Source organism: Labrus bergylta, chromosome 16 (assembly GCF_963930695.1).
Source record: "Labrus bergylta chromosome 16, fLabBer1.1, whole genome shotgun sequence".
NCBI classification, from domain to species: Eukaryota; Metazoa; Chordata; class Actinopteri; order Labriformes; family Labridae; genus Labrus; species Labrus bergylta.
In genome coordinates, this window is record NC_089210.1 from 20,618,081 (window position 1) to 20,639,777 (window position 21,697).

General features: G+C 39.3%; 3 protein-coding genes and 1 pseudogene across 3 annotated transcripts; 2 read left to right on the plus strand and 2 right to left on the minus strand.

Moving 5' to 3' along the window:
* Positions 1–1,325: 1,325 nt before the first annotated feature.
* LOC109985867 (zinc finger protein 227) lies at positions 1,326–12,326 on the minus strand. The gene is made up of 6 exons (XM_020636294.3): positions 12,060–12,326; positions 10,234–10,710; positions 6,931–8,760; positions 4,037–6,257; positions 2,932–3,432; positions 1,326–2,303 (listed from the first exon to the last, which is right to left on the minus strand). The coding sequence occupies exons 1-3, from the start codon at positions 12,229–12,231 to the stop codon at positions 7,961–7,963; spliced, it is 1,449 nt and encodes a 482-aa protein (XP_020491950.2). The 5' UTR covers positions 12,232–12,326; the 3' UTR covers positions 1,326–2,303; positions 2,932–3,432; positions 4,037–6,257; positions 6,931–7,960.
* A 952-nt stretch (positions 12,327–13,278) lies between these two features.
* On the minus strand, positions 13,279–16,066 carry LOC109985876 (zinc finger protein ZFP2). The gene is made up of 2 exons (XM_020636303.3): positions 15,761–16,066; positions 13,279–15,312 (listed from the first exon to the last, which is right to left on the minus strand). The coding sequence occupies exons 1-2, from the start codon at positions 15,942–15,944 to the stop codon at positions 14,144–14,146; spliced, it is 1,353 nt and encodes a 450-aa protein (XP_020491959.2). The 5' UTR covers positions 15,945–16,066; the 3' UTR covers positions 13,279–14,143.
* A 646-nt stretch (positions 16,067–16,712) lies between these two features.
* Positions 16,713–18,909, plus strand: LOC109985870 (methionine-R-sulfoxide reductase B1-A-like). The gene is made up of 4 exons (XM_020636296.3): positions 16,713–16,870; positions 17,642–17,784; positions 17,996–18,110; positions 18,322–18,909. The coding sequence occupies exons 1-4, from the start codon at positions 16,816–16,818 to the stop codon at positions 18,339–18,341; spliced, it is 333 nt and encodes a 110-aa protein (XP_020491952.1). The 5' UTR covers positions 16,713–16,815; the 3' UTR covers positions 18,342–18,909.
* A 617-nt stretch (positions 18,910–19,526) lies between these two features.
* On the plus strand, positions 19,527–21,220 carry LOC109985895 (methionine-R-sulfoxide reductase B1-A-like; annotated as a pseudogene).
* Positions 21,221–21,697: the final 477 nt, after the last annotated feature.

Below are 21,697 nucleotides of genomic sequence, written 5' to 3' on the forward strand. Positions count from 1 at the left end.
GTAAATTAAATATTTGGTTTATAATACTGTTTATAAATCTTATAAGCTTTAACCTGGCACTGGTATTTTACGTGTAACGTGAGCGCCCTCTACTGGGGACACTGCGGACGTGTGACGGGGTGAGACCCAGAAGCTGTTCCTCTGAAAAACGTTAAAAATAAGTTAGTTTTACTTGGTTAAAGTGCTTTTTATTAAAATAGAGTATTCGAGAGAACCTTTAAATTTAATATCAAACACTTTAATGATGATTAAACTCGATATGTTGTTTAATATGCATTCTGTGTGGGGAAGCTCACTTAACCACAGTTAGTTAAATTACTTCTTTGTTTCAGCCATTTCTGGAGTTTATTTCTACCACAAACGTGGCTGGATGCTGATATGCTTCTTTTCTTATCAGAATAAATGTTTATGTCTGGTCCACCACATTATGCAAGTATCCTACACTACAGAAACACGCTCGTTTGTGTGCTTTCAGCTATCTACTATTATCCGAAACAGTTTAAACTTTAATGAGAAGATAAAAAAATCACATACCTAGTTTTGGACGCTCGTCGGGTTTCTCTTTTGCTCGCTGCATGTCTACTTCGCACAAAGCTAACATCTTCTCTACCTCCCCGAGGATCTCCTCTGCTGCTGCGTGAAGCCGCTGATGAACGAACGACCTCAGCTGAAACACTGTTGTTTCTAAAGTGCACAAATGTGGACGAAAAATAATTTATATAAAAACGTACAGTCGAAAAGGAGACAGTTCTGAGTGTCATTGAGCTTCTTCAGCCGCTTTGTGGCTGTGACAGCGGGTACGGATGTAAAGACTGTGCTTCCAAAGATCATACTTTAAGGATGATGATCCATTAACGGGATCTTTTGCAGTCGTTTCTGAAAACATCTAATTTTTTCTAAAAAAAACCCCTTTATTTTGTCCTGAAATGTTTTATTCTGGTGTTCCCGTCCATCTGAAATTATTTACTGAGGATTTACAGTAGATTACAGTCAAACATAATTGTGGTTGATTAAATGAGTGAAATACATCATTGATAGCCTGCTGTAAAAATGTCTACCCATTGACTGGCCTACTAACATTTGGTCAAATGGAAATGTACTGAAAATGGATATTTCCACAACAGAATATGACTCCTCAGAGATGATAAAAAAAGTCACATTTAGAGCTGTGACTAGACATTATTGTCATTATTTATTTGTATTTCCTACAGTGTGACAATAAATACTGAAGTATTTATGTGTCTTGCTATGTTTGAAGCCAGGAATTCAACTCAAAGATGTACAGTTCCTCATTATATTAGACAAACACCAGCAGGACAATGTCAAATGCTGAAATGCATTCAAAGCCTATTTGATTTATTTTCTGTAAAGAGACTTCTGTGAATGTATTTGTTCAGCCGTATAAACTTCACTAAAGACAGGATAGATCTTTAACAATTTAACAATGTTAGAATTTCTTTTAGCAGACCCTTTTATCAAAAGTGACATCCATCTGAGAGTTAGTACAGTACTAGTCACATTCACACACAGATGGCTATGCCTTCTGTTGCAACTCAGGGTTCAGTATCTTGCACAAGAACACTTCCACAATCGTTTTTGCCCTGTTCCAAAACGATCTAGGATATCCTCCTCGTGTCTCCTCTTGTGTCGTTTGGTCCGTAAGTGACTAATAAGATTACGTCTTTTGCAAAACGTTATCCCACAGACTTGGCATTTAAAGTCTCTAATTGCTGCATGTATTTTTGAATGAAGTCTCAGACAATGGGTAGTGGTAAACTTCTTGCCACAAACATTACAATCCTTTCTTCTGAGAAATCTTTGCATATCCTTTAGAAGCTTCTTTGTTGGACCATTGATCTTCTTGTGTTTTTTCATGTGCTTCACCAAGGGAGAAATGAACCAGAAACCCTTTCCACACATGGGACAAACATGAAGGTCAGTTTGACCACTAACAGAAAATGTTCTATCAGTCTTTCGTCTCATCTTTCTCTGTGCTCCTTCATTCTGCACCACCTCCTCACCACCACCTTTGATTTCACTCTCAGCTTCAGAGCCGTCTGATGAAACTGGCTGCATTTCAGCAGAAACTTCATTCACTGGCTGATCTTGTTCCGTTTCAGTAGAAGGATAAATAACCTCCTGTGTTTGGCGGTCATGTTCATGTTCTTCCTGCTCATCTTTAATACAGAGGTCAGTCTGCACCTCGGCCTGACTGAAGTTAGACTCTTCTTGTGTCGATGGTTGTGATGAGGTTCCCTGCAGCTCTTCCTCTCTATTCAGAGCACTAGTTGTCAGAGGGGGTTCTGTGGATATTAAAGACATAAAGGCAAAAGTTAATTATCGTAAATCTTCAATTAATAGCCCAGGCTATCATCACAGGTGTACCCCAGGGATCAATCCTGGGACTACTTTTATTCTCACTGTGTATTACATTGTATTATACAGTTGTATACACTTTATTGCCTTAACAAAGTCAAGCTCTCTTGCAGTTGCAGACTGCTAGTAACTTATTCCAACAATCTCTGATTAGTCTAAAGCTTTCCCTGTGACACCGGTGTAACGGTTTAAAGGGTGATCATGTTAACTGGCAAATTAAAACACATGTTGAAGAAGTTAAGTGTCCCAATTAATGCTTCTATGTTTAGTTTATATAATGGTATCATAAATACTCATCATATATGTCTCTAATGAAAAAACAAAAACAAGTGGCATCCGTTAGGGCACGTTCGGTCATTCACTGTTGTAACTATGACAACCACAGACTCACATGACTGAAAGTCGACAGTAAACATGGTCACACTTTAAACTGTAACACCAGCACCCCCATTAATATTGAAAGAAAAAGGCTATTACTCTCAATTTAAGACGATTTCCAAACAGTAAAGGTTAAATCAGCAATTGCATTTTCGTAAATTTCCACAACATTTTTACCTGAACTTGATATCTGCAGCACACAGGTCGGTATTGGACGTTGACTGTCAGGCTCCTGTTTGTGTATTTTCATGTGCTTCTCGAAGGGAGCAATGGACAAGAAACCCTGTCCACACGTGGGACAAACACAAAAGTCAGTTTGAACTCTAGCAGAAGATTTTCTATCAGGCTTTCGTCTCATCTTTTTCTGTGCTCCTTTATTCTGCACCCCCTCCTCATCACTGCCTTTGATTTCACTCTCAGCTTCAGAGCCGTCAGAAGAAACTAGCTGCATTTCAGCAGAAGCTTTGATCGCTGGCTGAACTTGTTCCCATTCAGTAGAAGGAAAAATCATCTCCTGTGTTTGGTGGTCATGTTCATGTTCTTCCTGCTCATCTTTAATACAGAGGTCAGTATGGACCTCAGCATGACTTAAATTAGACTCTTCTTGTGTCGATGGTTGTGATGAGGTTCCCTGCAGCTCTTCCTCTCTATTCAGAGCACTGATTGTCAGAGGGGGTTCTGTGGATATAAATGAGATGAAGGCAAAAGTTAATTACCGTAAAACTTCAATTGATAGTAAGGGCTATCATCACAGGAGTATCCCAGGGATCCATCCTGGGACTACTTTTATTCTCACTGTGCATTAATAACATTATTGATCAAATAGAAAATTGTAGAATTAATCTTTATGCTGATGATACAGTTTTATACTCTTCTTTGCATTCACAAAGTCAAGCTCTCTCACAGTCATAGACTGCTTGTAACTTATTCCAACAATCTCTGATTAGTCTCAAGCTAAAGCTTTCCCTGTGACACCGGTGTAACGGTTTGCTTTTATGTTTAGTTTATATAATGGTGTCATAAATACTCATCATAAATGTCTTGAATGAAAACAAAGTGGAATCTGTTAGGACACTTTACGTCTTTCTCTGTTGTAACCATGACAACCACAGACTCACTTGACTGAAAGTCGACAGTAAACACGGTCACATTTTAAACCGTAACACCGGCGCCCCCATTAATATTTAAAGAAAAAGGCTATTACTCTCAATTGAAGGCGATTTCACAACAGTAAAGTTGAAATCAGCAATAGTATTTTCGTAACTTTCCACGACACGTTTACCTGAACCTGATATCTGCAGCACACAGGTAACTGTTGGAAGTTGACTGTCGGGCTCCTGTTTCAGCCGCTGGACGTCAGCTTCGTGCAAAGCTAACGTCATGACTTTCTCCATCTCTCCGAGGATCTCCTCTGCTGCTGTGCACAGCCGCTGATGAACAAACAACCTCAGCTGAAACATTGTTGCTTCCAAAAAGCACAAAAATAGACGAAATAAAACTGCTCACAAGATAATGGACTCAAACAATCGAGCTGTTCAGTGCGGGGTTTCACCCGGAAGTAAATATCGGACGGGACGACCATTAAAAGATCGTGTATTGGAGATGACGACTCACTCTTCTTCCCATATGTAAGACTAGTTTGATATTGTGTTTTCTAGTTTGTGAAATTAAAGTGCTTATCCCTCTTAGTAATTCCAGTAAAAATATCAGTTAAGTTATTAATAGCTAGATACCCCTGCCCCTTTTTATTTGATGTATAAGACATCTAAAAGACTACAAATGTGGATACAGGCAGTAAAATGTGAGCAGTCTGTAGGAGGATGTTTTATTCTCTATTGTGCACTAAAAAAGAACCTCTGATATGGCTACATTTATTTTGTATTTTAATAGGTAAACCCATAAACATATTTAGTTTGAAACGATGCCCATCAGATGATTACAATTTTGAGGAAAGTCATAGTGCACTGCACTCTGTGTCTCTGTACTGAATGTGATGTTTGGTCTTGGAAGGAAACTCCAGTTATGCGTTGACAGAAAATTAAATATTCTAAGGAGTTTACTCAGTAATACAATTTATTTTGTATTTTATTAGTAATACAAAATAAAATGCATGATATTTGTCTATGAACTGGTAAATACATGAACTATATTGATGTTGAAATCACTAAAATTTCTAATATCATACATTCATTGGAAACAGGCCGATCATAAAATACCTGCTATGGAAATGTATACAATGCTTGAAAAGCGTTTATTTTATTTTATTTATTCATGATTTTTAATTTTGTTGATTCTAATCAGCACTAGACTTTATCTGTGATCTGCCAAATGTGTTTATTCCAAATTTAACAGCTGTGGACGAGCAGGATATTCCAACAATAAGAAAAAAACGAAATAAAAAACAAGTGATATATTTTCTATTCAGAACCGTATTTCAACACCTTGTTGATCTCTGAAGGGTATCCAAGTGTAAAGACAGATTTTTTATTTATTCAACTTCCAAATGTAGATACACATTTAAACAGGAACATTTGTAACAAAAAATATATATTTGTTGAAAATCGCACAATCAAATTCAAGACTTGTGTCAATCGACCTTGTACCAATGTGTGTTTACTGTATGTCGATAATTATGTCGAACCTACTTTCTCTCATGACAAAATGTTTAACCACGGCTCTCACAGGGGACAGGCTAATTCATCTTTTTTGTGTGTGTGTTTGTAATTGTTTCCCCACTGATCCACGACGATTCGGTCTCTCTCCCGTGTGTCTCCTCCTGTGAGCTGTGAGGTTATGTTTCAGGGTGAAAGAAATTCCACAGATGTCACACTGGTACGGCCTCTCTCCTGAATGGCTCGTTAAGTGCATCATCAGATTCGCTCTTTGGGAAAAGGTTTTCCCACATTCTTGACATTTGAAGTCTCTAATCCCTGCATGTATTTTTGAATGAATTTTCAGACCCCAGGTATGGGCAAAATTCTTGCCGCAAACATCACAAACCTTTCTGCTGTGAGAACTTTGCAAATCCTCTAGAAGCTTCTTTGTTGGACCATTGATCTTCTTGTGTTTTTTCATGTGCTTCAAGAAGGGAGAAATGTACCGGAAGCCCTTTCCACACATGGGACAAATATGAAGGTCACTTTGACTTCTAGCAAAAGATTTTCCATCAGGCCTTTGTCTCATCTTTTTCTGTACTCCTTCAGTCTGCACCCCCTCCTCATCACTGCCTTTGATTTCACACTCAGCTTCAGAGCCGTCTGAAGAAACTGGCTGCATTTCAGCAGAAGCTTCATTCACTGGCTGATCTTGTTCCGTTTCAGTAGAAGGAAAAATCATCTCCTGTGTTTGGCGGTCATGTTCATGTTCTTCCTGCTCATCTTTAATACAGAGGTCAGTATGGACCTCAGCATGACTTAAGTTAGACTCTTCTTGTGTCGATGGTTGTGATGAGGTTCCCTGCAGCTCTTCCTCTCTATTCAGAGCACTGATTGTCAGAGGGGGTTCTGTGGATATAAATGAGATGAAGGCCAAAGTTAATTACTGTAAAACTTCAATTTATCCCTGGGGCTGTTAAATAAGGAGTACCCCAGGGATCCATCCTGGGATTACTTTTATTCTCACTGTGTATTAATGACATTAATGATAAAATGGAAAATTGTAAAATTCATCTTTATGCTGATGATACAGTTTTATAATCTTCTTTGCCTTAACAAAGTCAAGCTCTCTCACAGTCATAGACTGCTTGTAACTTATTCCAACAATCTCTGATTAGTCTCAAGCTAAAGCTTTCCCTGTGACACCGGTGTAACGGTTTAAAGGGTGATCATGTTAACTGAAAAATTAAAACACATGTTGAAGAAGTTAAGTGTCCCAATTAATGCTTCTATGTTTAGTTTATATAATGGTGTCATAAATACTCATCATACATGTCTCTAATGGAAGAAAAAAAAGTGGAATCTGTTAGGACACTTTCCGTCTTTCTCTGTTGTAACCATGACAACCACCGACTCACTTGACTGAAAGTCGACAGTAAACACGGTCACATTTTAAACCGTAACACCGGCGCCCCCATTAATATTTAAAGAAAAAGGCTATTACTCTCAATTGAAGGCGATTTCACAACAGTAAAGTTGAAATAAGCAATAGTATTTTCGTAACTTTCCACGACACTTTTACCTGAACCTGATATCTGCAGCACACAGGTAACTGTTGGAAGTTGACTGTCGGGCTCCTGTTTCAGCCGCTGGACGTCAGCTTCGTGCAAAGCTAACGTCATGACTTTCTCCACCTCTCCGAGGATCTCCTCTGCTGCTGTGCACAGCCGCTGATGAACAAACAACCTCAGCTGAAACATTGTTGCTTCCAAAAAGCACAAAAATAGACGAAATAAAACTGCTCACAAGATAATGGACTCAAACAATCGAGCTGTTCAGTGCGGGGTTTCACCCGGAAGTAAATATCTGACGGGACGACCATTAAAAGATCGTGTTTTGAAGATGACGACTCACTCTTCTTCCCATATGTAAGACTAGTTTGATATTGTGTTTTCTAGTTTGTGAAATTAAAGTGCTTATCCCTCTTAGTAATTCCAGTAAAAATATCAGTTAAGTTATTAATAGCTAGATACCCCTGCCCCTTTTTATTTGATGTATAAGACATCTAAAAGACTACAAATGTGGATACAGGCAGTAAAATGTGAGCAGTCTGTAGGAGGATGTTTTATTCTCTATTGTGCACTAAAAAAAAAACCTCTGATATGGCTACATTTATTTTGTATTTTAATAGGTAAACCTGTTAACACATTTTTATTTAAACTATGCCCATCAGAGAAATTAAGTTGAAGTTCAAAGTGCACTGCACTGTGTCTCTATACTGAATGTGATGTTTGGTCTTGGAAAGAAACTCCAGTTATGTGTTGACATAATATTAAACATTATTGTCCCCATGTTAAAACTTGACCTCTAAGAAGAGTTTACTCAGGAATACCACAGAACATGTATGATATTTGACTAAGAACTGGTAAATACATTAACTGTATTGATGTTGAAATCACTAAGATTTCTAATATCATACAGTCATGGGGATTGACTAAAATACTTGCTATATTTTTTATTCAGAGCCATATTTGAATACCTTATTTATCCCTGAAGTGTATCCATGACAGTTAAGACAGACATTTATTCAACTTCCAAATGTAGATACACATTTAAACAGGAACATTTGTGTTGTTTCCCAACGGATCCACAACGGTCCGGTCTCTCTCCGTGTGTCTCCTCCTGTGAGCTGTGAGGTTATGTTTCAGGGTGAAAGAAATTCCACAGATGTCACAATGGTACGGCCTCTCTCCTGAATGGCGCTTTAAGTGCATCATCAGATTCCCTCTTTGGTAAAAGGTTTTCCCACAGTCTTGACATTCAAAGTCTCTAATCCCTGCATGTATTTTTGAATGAATTTTCAGACAATAGGAAGTGGAAAACTTCTTGCCGCAAACATCACAAACCTTTCTGCTGTGAGGACTTTGCAAATCCTCTAGAAGCTTCCTTGTTGGACCATTGATGTTCTTGTGCTTTTTCAAGTGCTTCACGAAGGGAGATATGTACCGGAAGCCCTTTCCACACGTGGGACAAACATGAAGGTCACTTTGACTTCTTAGTCTCATCTTTTTCTGTGCTCCTTCATTCTGCACCCCCTCCTCATCACTGCCTTTGATTTCACTCTCAGCTTCAGAGCCGTCTGAAGAAACTGACTGCATTTCAGCAGAAGCTTCGTTCACTGGTTGACCTTGTTCCCTTTCAGTAGAAGGGTAACTCACCTCCTGTGTTTGGTGGTCATGTCCATGCTCTGCCTGCTCTCCATTCATTTCAAGGCCAATGTGGACAGAGCATCTTTCTTTGGGGGTTTTAGAGGAGCCCGGGACCTCCACCTGACTCAAGTAAGACTCCTCTTGTGTTGAGCTCTCCTGCAGCTCCTCATCTCCATTCAAAGTCCTTGCTGTCAGTGGAGGTTCTGCAGGTATAAACGAGGTACAGGCAACGTTATTTAATTGGCTACTTTAAAGTTGAACAGAAGCTAATTAAAATTGTTGAATAGACCAACAGAAATCAATCTGTATTTTAAGATAGCCAGTGTAGTTCTATTTTTTGTCTACTATGCTGAAAGAAGCCTCTAACTACTCTGCTAAGAGGGAAGTTAAAGTTAGTTTAACCTAAATTATAAGCAACCAACCAATTCTTCTTTTAAGCCTTTATTGGAGAGACAGGACAGTGGATAGAGTTGGAAATCATTGAGAGAGAGGGGAATGACATGCGGCAAAGGAGCTGCAGGTTGTATTCAAAACTGGACCGCCTGCTTTGAGGACTGCAGCCTCTGTACATTAGTTTTGCGAACTAACCACTAGGGCATTGTTGTGAGACTCTGAAGTTGTTCAGATTTTAGATTGCAACCTGACATCTGTTTTTTTTTTTTAAATTGGTCTATTTGTAGAAAATGCAATCAATGTTATTTGACTTTGTAACAGCATGAATTTATCCATACATAGAAAGGTTACTCAGTGCTACCTACCATCTGTGCATAATTATGTCTGACCAACTTTCTGTCAGGCCGGAGATAAATAAATGCTTTTAACTTCTGCCTTGGAAGTTAGCTGGCTGCCTCCTGGCCCTGAGTCGGTTTGAAGCATCTGCTTTGCACATCCTCAAAAATGTACGCTACATGGCTGCAAGGTTGCAGTGTATGCACATGAGCAGTAGGGGCAGTGTAGAGGAGGAGGGACAACAATGGCAGAAAGTTTTGAAGATAAACCCGTTGACCAAGTCCACACTATCCACACCTGTTCAATATGCCACAAGCATGCTTCTCAAATAGCTGGCGACAAATACGTTTCATTTCAGCAGCTGACACAGAAAACTGCAAAACTAACTGGAAACAAGTCAGGGACTGTTACTGCGTGTTGGTGCATTGATCTGGAAGTTGCACATGGCCTGCCCCGCGTAGAACAAAACCAAATATGTGAACAATTACATTCATGTATGTGAACTCAAGGTTTAAAAAAAAAAAAGTAATGATATATGCCACAGATCTCACAGCAAAAGAGTTTTCTCCTTAACAATCTTCTTGTGTCTTTTTAAGGAAACACCACGGTGAAATCGTTCACACCCGATCCACAAAGATTCTGTGTCGCCCCCGGGTGTCTCCTCTTCTTGTGTACTGTCAGGTTCTGTTTCTGGCCAAAAGCTTTCCCACATAAATCACACTGAAACGGTCGCTCCCCTGAATGGGTCCTTAGGTGTGAAATAAGGTTCCCCTTTTGGACGAAGGTAATCCCACAATATTGGCATTTAAAGTCTTTTATCCCTGCATGTATCTTTGAATGCACTTTAAGGCCGCCTGCAGTGGAAAACGTCTTGCCACAAACGCGACAACAAAAACTTTTATCGTTAGAACTCTGCAAATTACGTACAAGCGCCCTGACAGACTCACTTTTCTTGTGTGTCTCTATGTGCTTCACAAAGGGAGAAATGTACCAGAAGCCCTTTCCACATGTGGGACAGACAAGACGCTCCTTTTCCCTCTGAGCAGAAATGTTCACGTTCATCGATGCTTCTTTTCTCTTAACCCTCTCCTCATCACTTCCTCTGTTGTCGCTGAAAGCTTCAGAGCCGTCCGATGTAACTAGCTGCATTTCATCAAAACCTTCAGTCTCTGGTTGATCTTCTTCTCTTTTTGCTACTTCCTCAAAGGGATACATGACGTCTTGTGTTTGGCTGTAGTATCCATGTTCTTCCTGCTCCTCTTTTATCCCAAAGTGAACCTGGACAACGCATCTTTCCTCCGTGGTTTCAGAGGGGCCCGGGACCTCGGCCTTACTCAAGTAAGACTCTTCCTGTGTCGATGGTTGTGATGAGATCTTCTGCAGTGACTCCTCTTCGGCCACATCACTGTTGATCAGTGGAGGTTCTGCAGAAGCAAAAGACATGGAAGCAAATGTTAATCGATTGAATATCTAAAATAAGAGCTGTATCAAAAGTAGATTTAAATATATTTAGAGGAGATTAATAATTTACATTAAAGATAACGGTTTGAGTCATATTTTTTATCTGAACATTTTTTGTCAATGTTTTTTCTAAATCTTAAACAGAATATTGGGTTTGGATCTACTTAACTTTTCACAGGTTTAAAAGGTTAGCAGCACAACAACAGTCAGTCAGAAGGGGCCCCATTTGGGAGGCTTCCTACTGTCGTTGTAAAATTTGCATATTCTGAGTCACTGCGATGGTTTTAGTTGGTTTTATGGTTCAGTTTGTCAGCCCTCCGTGACCCCTGCTGGCCAGGGGTCCCAAGCAGTTGCCTGCCTTTGCCTGTTGACAAGCAGCACCTCTGATAAGGAGATGCGTCTTGAAAATCGCTCGGTGTGACAGAAGCAGTTTTTCTCGTGTTAACCGTATTGACTGGAAACTTTCTACTGAATACGGTGGTTGTCATAGTTACAACAGATGTTACAGATGGAAAGTATCCAAACTAATATTCTTTGTTTAGCTGTTCAATAAAGTAATAGTTAATCTGATCAGTATTTTGATATTACAATAAATTAAAAACTAAACAAAGAGGCATCCATTAGGACACCCTCCATCTTTAACACATATTGTTACTATGACAACCACAAACGAGTTCAGCTGAAGGTCAGTTAACAAGGACCACAGTCACTCTTTAAACTGTAGCACCGGTTACAACTAAACATTGGCTACAAGTCATCAATGTCTTCACATGGTCGTAGAAAAACCTGTACCATTAAACTAGTTTTGATGCCATAGTCGTCTTTTCAATTAAAAAGTAGTCACTAGTGTTATGGTTGAAAAAGTGACCGTGTTAACTGCAGACTTTAGGCCGAAAGCGTCTGTAGTTGTCGTAGTTACAGATGTCGAATCCGAAAGGTGTCCTAACGAATGCCTTTGTTTTTTAAATTGTATTTAAGACATGTCTGATGTGTAGGCCTATATTTAACACTACAATAAAAAAAAACACAACAACGAGGCAGTAGTTAATACCAGGTTAACACACTTTTCGTCAATAACATCTGTTGTAACTATGACAACTGGGCTACATAACGCATTCGGCCTAAAGTCACCAGTTAAAACGGACACTATTTACCCCATAACACCGGAACATCAAAGTTCAAATCCACGAAGTCTTCATTAAGTATATTTTTTAACACTTCCACTGGTCACATCTAAATGCAGATTATTATTAATAGGCTACGCCAACATGTTTAATTAGCCTACTATTGCAGTGATATTTGGGACTCGAACCTGATATCTGCCGCTGACTGTTCAGTTTTGGACTTGGACTGTCGGGCTCTTGTATCAGCCGCTGAACATCGGCTTCATACAAAGCTAACGTCATGACTTTCTCCACCTCTCCGAGGATCTCCTCTGCTGCTGCGTACAGCCGCTGATGAACAAACGACCTCAGCTGAAACATTGTTGCTTCTACTGCACAAAAGTAGACGAAACAAAAGCTCTCCGAAAGATAACGAACACAAACAACCGAGCGAGGATGTGACGACTGACGCGGAAGAAAACAAGTGTGACGTGAGGACCTTTAAAAGATCGTTTATCCAGGAGGATGACTCACGATGTTTCTAAATAACGCGTTCCTATAAGAGCAGAGGCTTATTCCCTACGAGTTATAAAATAAAAAGTTTAATTTATTAGAATATCTATGCAGCTGTATCCGTGAAATGGTATAATATGTAATACGATTGTAATTTTTAAAACAAGAATAAATAGATTATTTTCTTCTTGCTATTCAACAAGACTACAAATGAGGATACAGACAGTAAAATGCGAGATATAAGCAGGAAGATTGGAAAAATGTATGCGTTCGTTACAAGCAGATTACACTACAGCAATAGTCTATTTTCTGGACCAACCAAAAAAAATCCATAAAACAATTGCAGCTTAAACAGAAAGCTGCTGCATGTAATATTTTAACCTGGGCCAATAAATCTCAACACATGACCCCTGTTCTTAAATCCCTGCACTGGAATTTTAAAATCCCTTTAATTGTCTAGTATAAACAGTGAATGGCCCTGCCCCTAAATATATAAAATACGGTAGTTGTTTGTACACCAGGATTGGGGTACAAGCCCACATTAAGCCTTAAGATCTTCAGCCAGTGGTATCCTTGTTGTCCAAGGAAGGGGAAACAGAACACTGAACTCTTCAAAAAGGAGACTTAGCCTAAAACATTTCTTGTTACTGCCTGATCAAGTTGTGTTTTTAATAGTCATACATGTTTTGTTTCCCTCTGTGAATGTCCCCCCCCAAAATAATCAAAATGACTAAAACATCATAGCATCTCAATGCAATTTGAGCAGACTTTACCTTTAATTATCTGAAATCTGAAATGAAATCTGCTGAGAATTCTCAGGACTACAGCCAGGGACTTGAGGAATAAGAATCCATTGAAAGGTTCTTGTCACCTGTCTAAGATTTTTCAAAATAAAATAATACTGCACATTACAATTTTTGGAATACATTTTTTTATTGTGTTTTTCATTTCATATTCAATAACAAATTGTCAAAATACGCTGCCGCATTTCTTCTTTTTTGCGATCCAAGCACCCGTACTGTAAATCATTGTATAGATGTGCATCATTTTGATGCGGTGGCGGCAGGCTTCACCGGGGTTTTGCAAATGACGGCTCACTTCACCGCAGTCCTCTGGTGGGTGTTGCAAGCTGTCTCTCTGCACTGATGTGGAGACTGACTAAAGGATTGAGTCAAATGCATGAATCTGGTAGCGAAGATAAGCAAACTACAGTATTGTGGTGACAGAAAATCTAACTTTATTGACCCCATGTTGAAGCTGGAACCCTCAGAAGACATAACTCAGGATCACAAGTACAAACATGACATTTGATCAGTTTTGCGAGTACATATTGAGTGTTGACAACAGGCACATTTAAGTTCTAGAAAAATCTCCATACCAGAGGTCGAGGCATCCACAGAGGCTGAAAGCATACGTGTGGTTGAAAAGGGCGATAAAGGAGGGACAACTAACAATTCAACGGTTCTTCCTTTAGGAGCAACCAACCGACAGCCAGAGCTGAGAAGCTGAAACTGAGACAGCTCTCTTCGATGTTTTGAATTTGGACTGCATTACCAATTTTAAAAGTTAGGTGACAGAGTTATACATTGCTCCTTTAAGCCATAAAGTTATTCATGAATGGGTATACTTAGGGGCGTGGCTGATCTAGCTGTTTGCCAGAAGGCTCACCTTAACTGCCCCTCTTTGCCAGTTGCTAGGCTGACTTCATTCAAAAGTCTGTTTTAGAAACCAATGGGTAACATCCTTGAGACTTTGTCCATGTTTTATACAGTTATTTTCTTCAATCAGCAGCTGCCTGCTTGTGAGTTTGCAGGTGCACCTTAAGATTAGGTGCAAACCTGTACCTCATTCCACAGACGTGGCAGGCGTACGGCCTCTCTCCCGTGTGTGTTGTCCGATGTCTCGTCATCTGTCCGCTTTGGCGAAAGCGTTTACCACAAACGTCACAGGGGTACGGTTTTTCTCCTGAGTGGTATCTCATGTGTGCTTTGAGGTGACTGCCTGTGTTAAAAAGTTTTCCGCACAGGACACAATGATACGGCCTCTCCCCCGAGTGACTTCTCTTGTGAATCGTGAGATTCTGGCTCTGACTGAAGGCTTTCCCGCAAACATCACAGTGGTACGGTTTCTCTCCAGAGTGGGTCCTCACATGGACAATCAGGTGCTCTTTTCTGTGAAACGTTTTGCCACATTCTTGACACGTAAATTCTACAACGCCTGCGTGCATTTTTTCATGCATCTGGAGACAGTGGTTACTTTCAAAAGTCTTGCCACAAATGTCGCAAAAACACGTCTTGTTGTGGCAAACTTTCAAGTGAGCTTTCAGATCTTCGCTCGACTTGCATGTCATCCCACAAATGCTGCAATCAGTTTTGTTCTCGTGTGCTTTTATGTGCTTCATCAAAGAGCCGATGTACTGAAAGCCCTTTCCACACAAATGGCAAAAACTGCGTCCCTTTTCATTTTTAGCATGACTGTCAGAAGGTAATCCATGATGGCTCTTCTCAATAGGGGTGCTACTTTCTGTTTGCTCATTCCCCTCCATTGTTTGGGTCTGTTCTCCTTTGCCTTTCACAAACTCCTCACCACTGTCATTGTTCTCCCTCTGAGCGTCCGAGCAGTCTAAAGAAACTGGATGCACGTCAAAGGCTGTGTCTTTCTCTGGCTGATCCTGCTCGCTTTTCACAGTTTCAGGGGAAGGAAATACAATCTCCTGTGTTGAGGTGTCATCACAAAGTTCCTCCTCTTCCTCTTCTTTTATCTCAGAAATGTTAAAGTCTGCCTCATCCACGCCGTAGTTCCAGTTGTTAAGGTCCCCGTCTCCACTGGTTTGAGAGGGTCCCGGTACCGCAACACTCAAGTTAGGCTCTTCTGGGTTTGGGGGTCCTGGGTTCTCATGTAGATTAGGAGGATCACAATCCTCTCTGCTGGTCAGTGAGGGTCCCTCAGCTGTAAAAGCAGTGGGCGATAAAGTTATCCAAAAGTTTCTCATGTTTTTATTTCATGCGATTCATTTTCCATTTAATTAACACAACATACAAACTGTAAAATGCATGAAGCAACCCAGTGTTGGGTGCAAATTAAAGGAAAATAATTTAAGAATAAAAGTTGTAATATTATGTGAGTAAAGTACCGGGGTAAATTGTTGTAGTTTTCTCAGTCGGCTACAGATGGCGCTGCTTTAACACAATACTATCACTGTCTTTTTCCAGAGGCGTAATTAAACACAATATTAAAACATTTCTAAAACTTCTGCAGTATTTCGTGGGGGGGGGGATCTCTCTAATGCACGCATGCGTGGAAAGCGTGGAGCGTGATTCATAGCATAGGTTCATACTTTAGGGATTATTCTGGAAATGAGAGATAGAATTTAAACATCATAACCAAGGTCCCAAACCTTGTTTCTGTCGCAGTAAGCTCAGCTGGTGTCGCAGACTTTCGAGCTCCTCTTTAGATCGACTAACTTCGGCTTCGTACAGAGCTAACGTGACGGTTTTCTCCACCTCTCCGAGGATCTCCTCTGCCGCAGCGTGGAGCCGCTTGTGAACAAACGACCTCAGCTGTAACATCGTGGTCTCCATGTCTCTGGGGCACTAACACATCAGCAACAGTGGCTGGATGTCAGGAAGATAAACTCAGCTAACCACATATCAAATCTGTCATTCCGCACAGACCGAGAGCCGCCAGCAGCCGTCACATACTTCCTCTTGTAATCTTTCACAATAAAAGCGTAAATTCCAAAAAAGACTTGAATGAATGAAACCTGTATAATTCAAATGTTTTTATTACCAAAACTGTATAAAAAGATATAGTGTATGGTTGTATTTGTTCATTATTAATTACTATTGCCTTCAGGTCAGCTGGGTTTTTCCCTCAAAGTGCAACAACATAAATGTATCAACATAAAGTCAAACTGCAAACGATCAGACCCCAAAGACAAGATTTTACGTGAGACACAAATAGCTTAAAAATCACCATTCCTCCCACTTGCCTAATTTTGCACGTAGTTATTTTATTTTATTATTTTTTTTACCATTCATCACTTGCTTTCTTCTTCACCTCAAAGAAAACAAAAAAGAACATGATGAAAATGTTTTTGAAATGGATTTCTTTAAATTTTCTGGATGCCAATAAAAAATACAAATACAAAATTAATAGCTGGGGTTAATTCACAAATGAATTAACACATTTATTGATATTAATAAATTACTTTCAAAAACTAAAGAACAAATAATAGCAGTCTGTATAGCGGATATTAAAATGTCAGGTTTATTTGATGGTGATTTATCAAGTAGTATTGCGGTGATCACTCTTTTATTTTGAAGGCTAACGCACAAACCGGATATTGCTGTTCTAGTAAACAAAATATTTCTACTTTATCAGAAAAACTTTACCTGACCCGCACAGAAGAGCCGGAGATAAAATCAACACACTGCCCGAAACAACAGAGCCATGTCGTTTTGTAGTTTCTTCGGTGGAGAGGTCTACAAAGACCATTTCAAAACAGGTAACTTAAAAGCTTTTCCTTCTTTCACTTCATCCAGATCTTCAAATATCGAGTGTTTTTATCGACTGTTTGGTAAAAGTAGAGTTCACGTAAACAAACTAGCTAGTCACCGGCAGCTAACGATTCACTGTGACGTCTTGACCCGCAGCTTCATTTTTCGGTAATAACTTGGATTACGTTTTGTTTTGTTGTTACTTTCACTGAACTATGTGGATGGATGCTGAAAATCGTGAAAGAGTCGTAACTTTGGTAACTTTTGTAACCTGCTGCCAAGGTTACTCAACAATTCTGTTACACAACGGGATGTTGTATAACAAACGAAGACACAACAATACACACTTAAACATACATGACAAGTTGTCTAAAATGTGTTAGTATAAAAACTAATATCTGTGAATGATGAAAGGATAACAAACATTAGTTGTTGCACATATAAGGCATACATTATCTATGCTGTGGACATTTTTAATAAGGTTGTATTCAGGGGCGATGTCAGGGATTTGGGGCCTCAAGAAAACACAAACATAATGAAAATAAAAACAACTCATATTATTTTTAGGACCCTCCTCAGCCGTGGGTCTTTAAAATCATCCGAACATTTCAACATTTCAACTGCTACACTTGTTCATGGAGAGTGTATAAGTCTTTTGAGAAAAGGTGTGTGTTGTGTTTGAAATCACATACTGAGATGAGCAAGTAAACTAAATATAAGTATGACAATCTTGTTCCCTTACACACCAACCATCATCCCCTCCATCCTCTCCTGCTCAGGGATTTATGTCTGCTCCAAATGCGACCACCAGCTGTTCTCCAGCAGATCCAAGTTTGAGCACTCGTCCCCCTGGCCGGCGTTCACAGAGACCGTCAAAGAGGACAGTGTGTCTAAACACGAGGAGAGACCAGGGGCATACAAGGTACAGCCATGAGAAAAGAGATCGACCTTTTAAATCTAAATGACACTGTTAGTGTGCTACATTAATCTCCAGTCTGTCCAAAACAAGTTTAAACAGTGGTATAAAACACACCACCTGGTACAGCTGTGTGGTTAACATCCTATAACCTTTTAAAAGACTAGAAAAGAATAAACACACAATCCTGACTGAGATGTTTGATTTGTCGTTTCAGGTACGCTGTGGGAAATGTGGGAATGGATTGGGTCATGAGTTTGTGAATGACGGTCCGTCCAAAGGACTTTCTCGCTTCTGAATATTCAGCAGCTCACTGAAGTTCGTCCCTAAAGGTATGCTAGTAGCCAGGCTCTATCACAACACCATCCTGTTACATGGCTTTGTGTAATTTGTAGTAGTATGTTTTACTGTATGCCCGTTTTTTTAGCATTCAGGGTGCAGTATTGACTAATTTCTTTGTTTATTATAAGTAACACAATTGTTTATTTAGAAGTGTTTTAGTCTCAGCTGGTTCAAGACAGAGTCTGTACCCTCTTTTCACAGATAAGGTCGATGGACAATAAGGTGAGCTGTTGGATGGAAGCGCTGCTGGACCTTTAGACATTTCTCTGTGAAGCTGAAGGTGTGGACAGTGGATGAAGTGTTCTGGGATAAAACCCGATAAGGGAGCACCAGGGCTCTGATGAAAGATGGCCTCACCGGACTGCAACAACAGAAGATCTGTCGAAAACACAATTATTATGCAATCATCAGCATCATCTGCAGGACAGACTCATCATCAGTTTGACATATATCAAGATCTATTTATTACAGCTATAATTATCTCTTGGAAAGAATTTTATCTCTTTTTAAATTATTCCTTCCACAGTTTTTAGATCATTTTCTCCTTCACACTCTCAAAGGAATGAAACAAGCGCACAAGTCCGTCAGAATGATTCTTAACAGATGTGTGTGAACCTTTTCCAATGACTACTCATGATATTTGAATACCTCTTTCATCAATAATGACCTTTAACTGTAGTGTTTTGTTACATTATGTCCTATTTTCACTCTGAAGGAGCTCTTTGTGAATGGAGCTATCAGACTGATATGCAAATTCTGAAATAAATGTTTATTTTTTAATTCAAATAACACGACTTTCACAGTTTGTTGTCGGGTGGGAATCAACAGAGGCCACACGATACGACATTATCGCCATACTTACAACACAATTCAATATTATTGTGATTTTAAACATGCTGAGAATCATGATATGATACATGGCTATTTCACTTTTTTGACTGCATATTATGTCCACAAAATTAAACTAAATCAATAACTAAATAACAATTTATTTAACAACGCTGCATATTCAAAATGAATTGTGTAACCCCTTTAGTAATTCAAATATAAATAAAGCCTATCTGCTATTATTAAAATAAAAATATCAATACTTTGCGGCCATGAATCGATATAATATCGCCACACAAAATATCACGGCATTATGCTGAATTGGTTTTTTTCCCACAGCTCTAGTTTGTTGATGACATTTTAGATTTCTAATACAATCAATATAATGTATTCTGATTAAAACCTTTCAGTTTTTTGTTTATTTGAACAAATTCTATTACAGAGTCATGTAGATTTGTCTCTTTTTGTAAGTTTATGACTACATAATGCATGTCTACATCAAAGTTTATGTAAGTGCTGCCATCTAGTGGACGTAATGAGTATTACACTATGCCTTACACAAGGAGCGCGCTGCTGACACTTGATCTGGACATGCAGGTTTGTTCCAGCTGTAGCCGGGTGACTTGTTGAAAACACACAAACTGACTTCAGGTTGGAGACACCGGGCGTTTGAAATGGATGAAATGTCGTATTGCTCGTTCTCTGGAGGAGAGGAATACAAACACCACTTTCAACCTGGTGAGTATAACAAAGAGACGTTAACTTGATTGCTATTTAAATCAAAGTTCATGCTACTTTATTTATCTATCCATTCATTCACTTCTTTCTCCTTCACAGGCATATATGTTTGTTCTGAATGTGGACACGAGTTGTTCTCCAGCACGTCAAAGTTTGAGCACTCTACTCCTTGGCCGGCCTTCTCACAGACGATACATGAGGACAGTGTCTCCAAACACCCTGAAGCATGGGGACCCTTGAAGGTAGAATACTGCGCAACAAGCCTAAACATACTCAGCTGGATTGTTTTTTAGTTTAGATAGACAATAAAGGTCACATATTATCCTTCTTTATAACAACTTTAAATACATCTCAGAGCTCCTAAAAACATGTCTGAATGTTGAATACCTTCAGCACTATGGCTGTCATGTTTTTATTTGAATTTTTCAGGTCTGTTGTGGGAAATGTGGCAGCGGGCTGGGTCACGAGTTCTTGTATGACGGACCGAGAGAAGGGCTATCACGGTTCTGAATCTTCAGCAGCTCACTGACGTTCATCCCAAAAAGTGAGTATTTACATGATTTGTTTTTCTTTAACATACATTTACAGCTTTATGATCCACTTTTAACCAAGGACAGGCATACTTTGTAAGATCCATGAGGACGGGCCATTTTTTGGGTATAATTTCAGTCACAAGATTTCTTTTTAAAAGTCAATCAAACAACACAAAAGAAACAAAAAAAAAAAACACAGACCAAAAACTGCTGCAAGAGAAATACATTGACATCAAACAGATAAACATGATAAAAGAGAGATGCAAAACATCTATAAAGAGAAGTATTGTGAACACAAAAAGGTATAAAACTATTAGAAAGAGAGGATCACGAAGGGACAGAAACAGTAGGAAGTGTGAAGCTACTAAATAGAGACATACAAAGTTTCTGCAGAATGCATACACCATTTACACAAACTAGACATACGATATGGTGCAATACGATACACTTACCCCTTGGGTAAATCTGTCTTGGAGTCAAAGTGCTGCCAAACATTCAGCTGCTTCCACTTGAATCAATTTAAAAAAGGATAAAAAAAACACGTCCACATTCATATATGTGTATGATCAAAACTACATGTACATACAAACACAATATTAAAACGTACCAAGTAGAAACACTCCTCTCTCTCTGTGTTCTTAGAAAACGGTGATGGACAAAAAGTTGAGCTGTAACCGAGAAGACTTTTTTTCTGCTGCTAAAGGTGAGGACGGTTGATGAAGAGCTCCGGGATAAAGCCTTAAGGAGAACCGGGGCTCTGAAGGAAAACGGACGGCCTTAGCGGGTAGCAATCAAAGGCATGGACTCAAACCCCAACCAAAAATATAAACAGAAAATCAGCAACAAGATCATGAGACACTTTATTATTCTTTTCTTTACAGTGAAAAAAGTCATATTTAAAACACAGTTTAGGACAAAAGCTACAAGTCTTATGAGGACAGTGAGGACATTTTTCACATTGATATCACAAGTTGTTGCAAATAAACTTCACACCCTGGATACATGAGACTATTTTTATGCAGACTGTAGGTTCCTGTCTAAATGTGTAATTGCATGCTTTCATCAGTTGATGGTGCTGTGTGACCTAAAAGTCCTCCCTAAAATATTTGTGTTTCTTTTTGGCAGGAATGTAAAGAGAGCATTTTGCCAAAAAGATTAGTCATAATTAACTTAAAAGGAAAACAAAAACAATCAAAAAAAGGTGTGATAAATCATTCTGTGTGTGTGTGTGTGTGTGTGTGTGTGTGTGTGTGTGTGTGTGTGTGTGTGTGTGTGTGTGTGTGTGTGTGTGTGTGTGTGTGTGTGTGTGTGTGTGTGTGTGTGTGTGTGTGTGTGTGTTTAAGAGACACTTTTATGTCCGTGTGTCTTTGTTTAGACTTTTCAAGCCCTTGCTGTGTTTGTGTTAAATATTTGTTTGGTTGTGTATGTGTGCACGTCTGTGAGCATGCTTTTGGTTATTGCTGTAGTTTCATGTTTGG

Bases quoted from the DNA above. Each gene is read 5' to 3' on its own strand.
- LOC109985876 (XM_020636303.3), bottom strand. From the start codon at position 15,944: ATGGAGACCACGATGTTACAGCTGAGGTCGTTTGTTCACAAGCGGCTC. The intron at 15,313-15,760 runs GTTTGGGACCTT...CTGCTTTTACAG, and splicing joins CTTACTGCGACAGAAACAAG to CTGAGGGACCCTCACTGACC.
- LOC109985867 (XM_020636294.3), bottom strand. From the start codon at position 12,231: ATGTTTCAGCTGAGGTCGTTTGTTCATCAGCGGCTGTACGCAGCAGCA. The intron at 10,711-12,059 runs GTTCGAGTCCCA...TTGCTTCTGCAG, and splicing joins CAGTCAGCGGCAGATATCAG to AACCTCCACTGATCAACAGT. The intron at 8,761-10,233 runs GTGAGTCTGTCA...TTATACCTGCAG, and splicing joins CATAGAGACACACAAGAAAA to AACCTCCACTGACAGCAAGG.